Consider the following 7,212-nt stretch of genomic DNA (forward strand, 5'->3'; position numbering starts at 1 on the left):
CAAGCATACACCAAGTCTGTGGTCTATTAAAGCACACATCAGCACATCCCATTAATATTTGATTACAGTTTAGCAATATCTCCTTTAGTTACTGTGGAAATCTACTTTCATTACTGTACACATTAAAAACTGTACATGTCTTTAGGGATAAATAATGTTTTAGTGTTTAAAGGAAGCAGTGAATAAACACAGGAAGTACAGGAAGTCGTCCAAGTTTGACATCCTTTCAACTGAACAAAATGCACAGCAGGTGGCAGCAGTGCATTGGTTATGTGTGATTGGTGAACGGGCTTAACCCGGCTTCAAAGTAACAGTCACTCTATGGCAAAATACACTCATTATATACAAGATATAAACAAATAGTTGCTGAGATATAGTTTGAAGAAGATATGACCTCTCATGCATGATAAAGGGATAAACTCACTAAGTACCACTTAATGTTTGTGTGTAATGATTTCCATGACAAATGCTGAGTAACAGAGAATATGAATATGCTGCCATGTAGCATCTGTGTCCAAAGTTCTTCTTATCAGTTTGACCACAGTTCAGAACATTTGATTAGCTGCTGAAATTCAGCCTTTTTTGAGCTCTTTTGAGGAGTCTGAGCAGATTCCCAAACCAAGTCCAGTTAAGTCTGAGTCCAAGGTGATGGTAAAACAACATCCTTCTAAAAAACTGAAACAGAGAAAAAACTTGATAAACTGCTCCAAATAAATAAATAAAAAAGCTTTTTAAGGATCAGTGGGAACTTGATCTACTTGCAGGAACTTGTAGATTAAAAGTAATACAAACACGTGTTTCTTTAAGGGCACCCAAGCATTTTCAGAAAATAAACTTGGATGAAAGGCATCTATGAACACTGTTAGACAAGCAGAAAAATACTTAAGGCAATGTCCAATCTTGGCAGACACGAAACAAGGCCATGATCTCGGAAGAAAATTCTGTATGTATCAGTTATTCTCACTGTTTCTCTCTACAACTGTTCTTCCATCTGACACGAGCTTCCTGTTACGCGCTGAAGCTACACTTTCTTTGTATTCATTGTCTCCTATCTTCATTGATCACAGTTTCCAGCGGCTCATGCAGTGGCCCTACCGGCAGGCGCATGTATCCACAGACATGTTTGGGTAAACCTTTAGCACCATGTTCCTGCTTGGATCCAGGTAAAGGACGCTGAGGGGGCTCATTTTGTCTGGAACACAACATGGCTCAGGCACACCAGGGACAATTCCCACAGCTCTGACAATGCTCTGGATAGTGGCGTGATTGGAAGGACGTGCCACCTGAGGAAGTAAGGAGTTGTAAAGGACTGATTATTAGTAAAATAACAAGAGAACTTTCCTAACCCTTAAAATAAAGTTAAAGTCATGTTTTTATAATAGTTTTAATAGTTTTTCTACTTGTGGATTTGGTAAAATAATGAAGTATTCTACTGACTGAATTAAAAAAAAATCAGCTAATGGTTGGAGTGACAATAAGAAGGTTTTCATGTCTTACTTTAGGTATGGGGAATCCACAGGTCCCGGCGCAGTAGTAGGCATCAAAAGCCTTTGGTGCCAACACCCACTCGCTCCAGCCGATGTCTGCAAAGTCTACCCTGAGGTAGCGCCTGGAGCAAACCCTGGGCTCACTCCACTGTCTCCTCCTGGCCTTCTTCATCGTCCTCTCATCAAAGCTCAGCACTTGTGGCTTGCTCAGGCCCTCGCTGCTTACCAGGCCATGCTTTCTTCCCGTTTTGACCACAGTTTTTGCTTTTGCTGGGAAATATGTGCTCTGCCACAGTTCGTGGTTCTTCAGGTTATTGAAGTGCGCCTCCGGTATGTCGTTGGTTTGGATCTGTAGATGAAGCTCCCTCCGAATCCTCGAGGCTGACGTTGAGGCGGATGAGTCATCCCCTGCTGGAAAAGGCCCATACCTCTGTAGTGACATGGCCACGCTGTTTGGTTCATCTATAGCTCGATCGTCGGCATACACCAAGATATACGGCAGGTTGGCTGGTGAGAGGCGTTCTTGGCCATGAGGGCTCCTCTGCTGTACCCGAGCCCCCCCAAATCCCATATCAAACTCCACCATGACCGCAAGCTCTTTGACATCTCTGGCATGTTTCAGCACTGCAGTTACGTCCTGCGTTTGCCAAGAGCTTTTCTTGAAAGGAGACAGAGTTACGTTTCCCAGAGGCGTCAGAAAAGCCGAGTTTATGGACGACCCATAGAAGAGGAGCCGCGAATGAGCAGGATCGGGATGCTCGATGCCTCCAGACGGGTGGCGAGGCGTTCGGAAACGCCACGCCGGTCTCTGGTGGTGGCGGGGCCTCTTGTAGAGGAAGTGAAAAGAGGCGGAGAGGATGAGCTCGGCGTTTTGGATTGAGGACAGGTTGAACTGGAACATGTCTCTGCCCTGTGAGACTCCTGGGGAATATGAAAAGGAATCAGGAGACAAATGAAAAGCTTGGCAAGAAAAAGTTCTTCAGGTTACAAAATGTCTGAGAGAAAAACATTTTCATCCCGCGCACAGTGCTTTTTATGATCCGAATACAGGAAATACACACATAAACAGTGACGTGATGAGCTCAGCTATACAGATCTTTTGCTGAACAGATGCTACAGCCCTGAGGGAGCACCTCTCTCTGAAATGAACAATAAAGACGAGTGAAGTGATCGCACTGCTGCCTTGACCCTTTCCCCTTCTCTTCTTTGCAACTCCTTTATCATGTCACGCTGGCACGTTTGATTCAACTCAGTAACAATGTCAATATATCACTCGCAAAATGTTGCTCAACACATCTGATGGACATAAGCAGCAGCAGCAGCATGGAAAACATTAAGCACGGCACGGTTAAATGCCTGCCTCGTGCATGACCAAAAAACCTCACCCTCGAAAGCTACACTATTGAAGTTCAAATCTTGTCTCCTGCACTTCCACCGCAGCCTGAAAGACAAACATTGGGTCGGACCAGCAGGTCTATCATTGACATATGGAAATGCTTATAGCAGAAAGAGCTCCTCTGAGGCTTTATGCGGTGTCTGAGTGTGATAATGGGCTCTTGTCTGACACCTAGGCTGTTACAGCTACTGGGGAAACAACAGTGTTTGAGACATAAACTTTTCTCAGTTCAGTAAATCACAGCACAGACAGAGGTGAAGACGTTTGGCACAAAGGGAATCGAGGTCTGCTGGGCGATTGACAAAACACCTGTGCTGAGGATGTTTAGGATAAAGAAATGAAAAGTTAAAATTTGAAAGATTAAAAGTAATTCAGATCTTTTAGTCTCTTATCTTATCTACTAAAGTTTAATTTGGACATTTTTTCCTCCTGTATTTTTTTTAAGTTAATATTTGGTGAAACAAAAATGAAATTAACCCTACAGTGAGAGAACTGCACTTTTATAAAGATAAATACATACATGTTGGTATCCAGATCCACACATTATTAGTTTTGTTGCTTCTGTAATTTCCCCCCTTTTTTGCAATTCGACCAATTGCATTAATACGCTGACTTAGTGTTCGACTACAGTAATTATGATATCAGCAACAACAAACCTGCTTCAATTTGTGCTAAAACATTTTAACATGTTTACCAAATAATTAACGTCATCCAATAAAAATGTATAACTGAATATTTACTTTGTAGTTTTACACATGAAAATCTTGTTAAACAAAACCACGCGCGGCTCTGCTCTGACATATTTATCGGTGAACTTAAACAAATATAGGTGTTGTCACTCACTCGGAAGAGCTTTAAAACTTCTCACGGTGTTTCCTTCCTTCTGGCTCTGCGGCTCTTTACTGTATTTCTCGTACACTTTGAACATGTTGATGGTGACCATGTCCCGGTTCGCGCTTTCTTGCGCAAAGACGCGCTGCTCTGCAGCCGGAGAGACTTCGGCACCTTGACGCACGGCTCTTTCCAGACCTTCAGATTGAAAGTAACTCCAGCTGGACTCCAGGACCGCCAGTAAACACAGGGTGTAAAAAATCCGGTTCTCCATCGTAGCTGATGTGGAGGCAGATTCTATTAAAATGATCTTCAATCAATAAAAAATTATTATTTGTCTATTTTTAATAATTAATTAATTTTTAGTTTGTTTGTTTTTTTTTGTAAAAATCTCTTTCTGGTCCTGCCAGTTTGCTGCCCACCCAGACTTCAAATCAATGCCCAGGTTATCCGTGTCAGATCCGAACTCCACGGTTCATGGTCTACAGCTGTTTCTACAATGGGAGGAGATCCGCGCAGACGCTGCTGCTGCAGGATGACAGATGGTGACGCCTCAGAGCGCGCAGCCAACGAGAGCCATGCAGCCCATTATGTGAAGTGCTCATGAGCACTGACAGGCTTCACAATCCAAAACTTCTTAAGGCAGTGACCTCTGACAGAAAATGCATCAACACTAAGGACTACATGCTGAACACCATTCTGCGCTATCACTGAGAGTTTTATGAGGGCGTTTAAAAAATAATTATGATGGAGTATAATAATAATTTTGTTTTATGATGCTGCACTGGAAGACTACTTTGAAAATCCAACTAAAACTCACCCATCCATCAATTTTCTTTACCACTTAACCAAATCAGGAACCTATCCCACCTGTGACAGGGCAAAAGGTGATGCACACCCTGGACGGATTACCAGTATAGTGCAGGTCTACACCTTTTGTGGTGTCACCATTAGGACTGGTTAAGCCTTTAAAATGTAAATAAAACATATACATGTTGTTACTGTGACATCAGACAGATTTCTCAAGTTCTGATGCTTTAACTTGAAAAAAACAACTGACATCATCAGCCTCAATCTGACTGACAAACCGAAGAAAGCAAAATACCCCCATCAAACAATAGTTTACAAAAATGATCATCATGCTGTATTAAGTGGGACTTAGAACTAGTGATCAAAACTATAAACTCATCAGGAAAATGTTTACTGTGGTCATAAATAAACCGAGAAGCAGGGATGTTTTGTCAGAGATTTAAATAAACCTGGACTTTTTCTGCAATTAGAGGTCTGGTGGTCATTAGCGAGAATGCAGCTTTAAGGCACTTCCTTCAGCTGCAGACCGTGAATACATGTCCATGTTTTCATCTGCACTTTACAGTCAAGCCAAACGCACACTGATCCTGGCTTACAAGTCATCCCATCATATTCATATATCGTCCATGTCACTCTTTAAACATTGCCCATTATTACAATTCAATAATGACCATGTAATTAACTTCTGTACTCTAACTATCTGCAAGCCATCACCCATTTTGCAAGCAGTTTATACTCAAACAAAGGAGAGGCAATAAAAGATGCTGCAACAACACCTTCTTCATTTCTCCTTCCCTTTGAAGTTTGCCTGAAGGAATTTCTTGGATGACTCCACCATTACAGCACAGAAAAGGTAAAAAGTCTTGAAAAGGGTCAAAACCCCAAGACCTCTTGGGATTTTTGCTTGCTTCAAACAACAACTGCTTGAGGCAGATGATCACCCCTCAAGACTGTGGATCTGCTGCAGATTTCTATCTGTTGAAAGTGAGACGGTGCCAAGTGCTTTCACAAAGAGAGGTATTGGAGTTTTCCTCTTTAATACTGTAGGGACTTGACCTTACTATATAAAGTGCCCAAGAAGACTTGTGTTGGAGCTATCCTAGCAAAACTGCATTTTAAAACAACACTTGCACTGTTGCTAATATACTGCAGGTTGCTTGTTCAACCATGAAAAACACATATTTGAAACAACAACCTTGTAACACAGAATTATTTATTACTACTGTCTTAGTGTTTACCCACATAGCAAACAGGTCTGGCCCAGATCTGGTTTCAAGCCGGATCTGCTGGCTGACTTCTGGCATGATAAGACGTATGTCATCCAGATATGGGTCAGGCCTGGCATAAATGGCACTGTCTATGCAATGGCATGCCATATCTGGCCCGATTGTGGTTTGGTGTATGTGGCCCAGGCCCATAGAAAACAGGTCTTCCCTGGATCCGGCATCAAGCTGGCACTTTCTGACGGACTGGTGTCATGGCAGGGTGTATGTCAACCAGATGTGGGCCAGGTCTGGCAATGATGGCGCTATTTATGTTCCTATTTTTCTATTTTAGTTAGAAGACCCAAATGCCATTTGCAATACTATACTGCTGTGGTAGCCAACGTTTCAAATGCAGGTTTGACAGGTTTGTGAGTGTACACTTTATCCAAAACCTAGTAACAGTTTGCTCATATTTGCCAGTAGGTGGCTGTAGCTCAGGAGGTAGAGCAGGTCACCTATTGATCAGAAGGTTAGTGGTTCGATCCCTGGATCCTCCAGTCGCATTTGTCAAGAGTGTGTATGTAGTTAGGAAGCACTCAGTTAAGCGAAAGTGTTTGGTTGGGAGAATGTGGCATGTTTTATAGAGCACTTCGAGTAATCCGGGAGAGTAGAAAAGTGCTATATAAGAATTAGTCCATTCACTGTCTGAACAGAGTTTTGTCATGTAACTTTTGCACTGTTTTGCATGTTTTGGCACATGTTGTTATTGCATGGCTTGATTAAGGTACACATTAGGCTGACATCTGGGGCCAGCACAGGGCCAGCAGTGTGTCTACAACTGGGCCGTGGCTGCACACCACTTACACATGGCCCACATACTGCAAAGAATGACGGCCCTTCTGTGGCCCAGATCAGGTTTGCCAGAGGTAATCCACACATGGGCCAGCACAGGACCACTAGTGTGTCTGCAACTGGCCTTGTGTCTGGCCCATGTGTGGGCCACCTCTGGCAAACCAGGTCTGGGCCACCGAAGGGCCTTCATTCTTTGCGGTATGTGGCCATGTGTAAGCACATTGTGTGGGCCAGATCCAGGCCATACCAATTTTGATATGTGGGTATATGTTCGCTTCAGCTGCAGTCAGTTAACCCTGGGTGATCAGAAAAATTTTATTTTTATACCTCTGGAAGCTTTATTACTAAAGCTAGATCTTCCAAGCTTAGAAAAGCTGAACCATGATGAGTGTTCAGACAGGAACTTCACTGACTGATGGCCGAGTCTCAAGGTGAAACACGTGTCATTTTGTTGCCTGACAGTTTCTTTTAGGCAGCGAGTAGCAGAAAAAAAGGAGAGCTGCTTTGTGTGTTTCTGCTGTAGCACAATGGTTTCCCTGTAAGAGACGTGCTCTCACCACCACGGGTCAGACATCCATTAAAATACCTCCTGCTGGTCCTTGAGAGGGATCACAAGGCACTCTTTGACACC

The 7,212-nt window shown here is 43.0% G+C and overlaps 1 protein-coding gene across 1 annotated transcript; it reads right to left on the minus strand.

The window, feature by feature from the left end:
* Positions 1–585: 585 nt before the first annotated feature.
* gdf10b (growth differentiation factor 10b) lies at positions 586–4,276 on the minus strand. Its single transcript, XM_040023109.1, has 3 exons — positions 3,727–4,276; positions 1,498–2,408; positions 586–1,283 (listed from the first exon to the last, which is right to left on the minus strand). The coding sequence occupies exons 1-3, from the start codon at positions 3,986–3,988 to the stop codon at positions 1,092–1,094; spliced, it is 1,365 nt and encodes a 454-aa protein (XP_039879043.1). The 5' UTR covers positions 3,989–4,276; the 3' UTR covers positions 586–1,091.
* Positions 4,277–7,212: the final 2,936 nt, after the last annotated feature.

The sequence above is a fragment of the Simochromis diagramma genome, unplaced genomic scaffold (genome assembly GCF_900408965.1).
Source record: "Simochromis diagramma unplaced genomic scaffold, fSimDia1.1 OVJJ01000208.1, whole genome shotgun sequence".
Taxonomy (NCBI): domain Eukaryota; kingdom Metazoa; phylum Chordata; class Actinopteri; order Cichliformes; family Cichlidae; genus Simochromis; species Simochromis diagramma.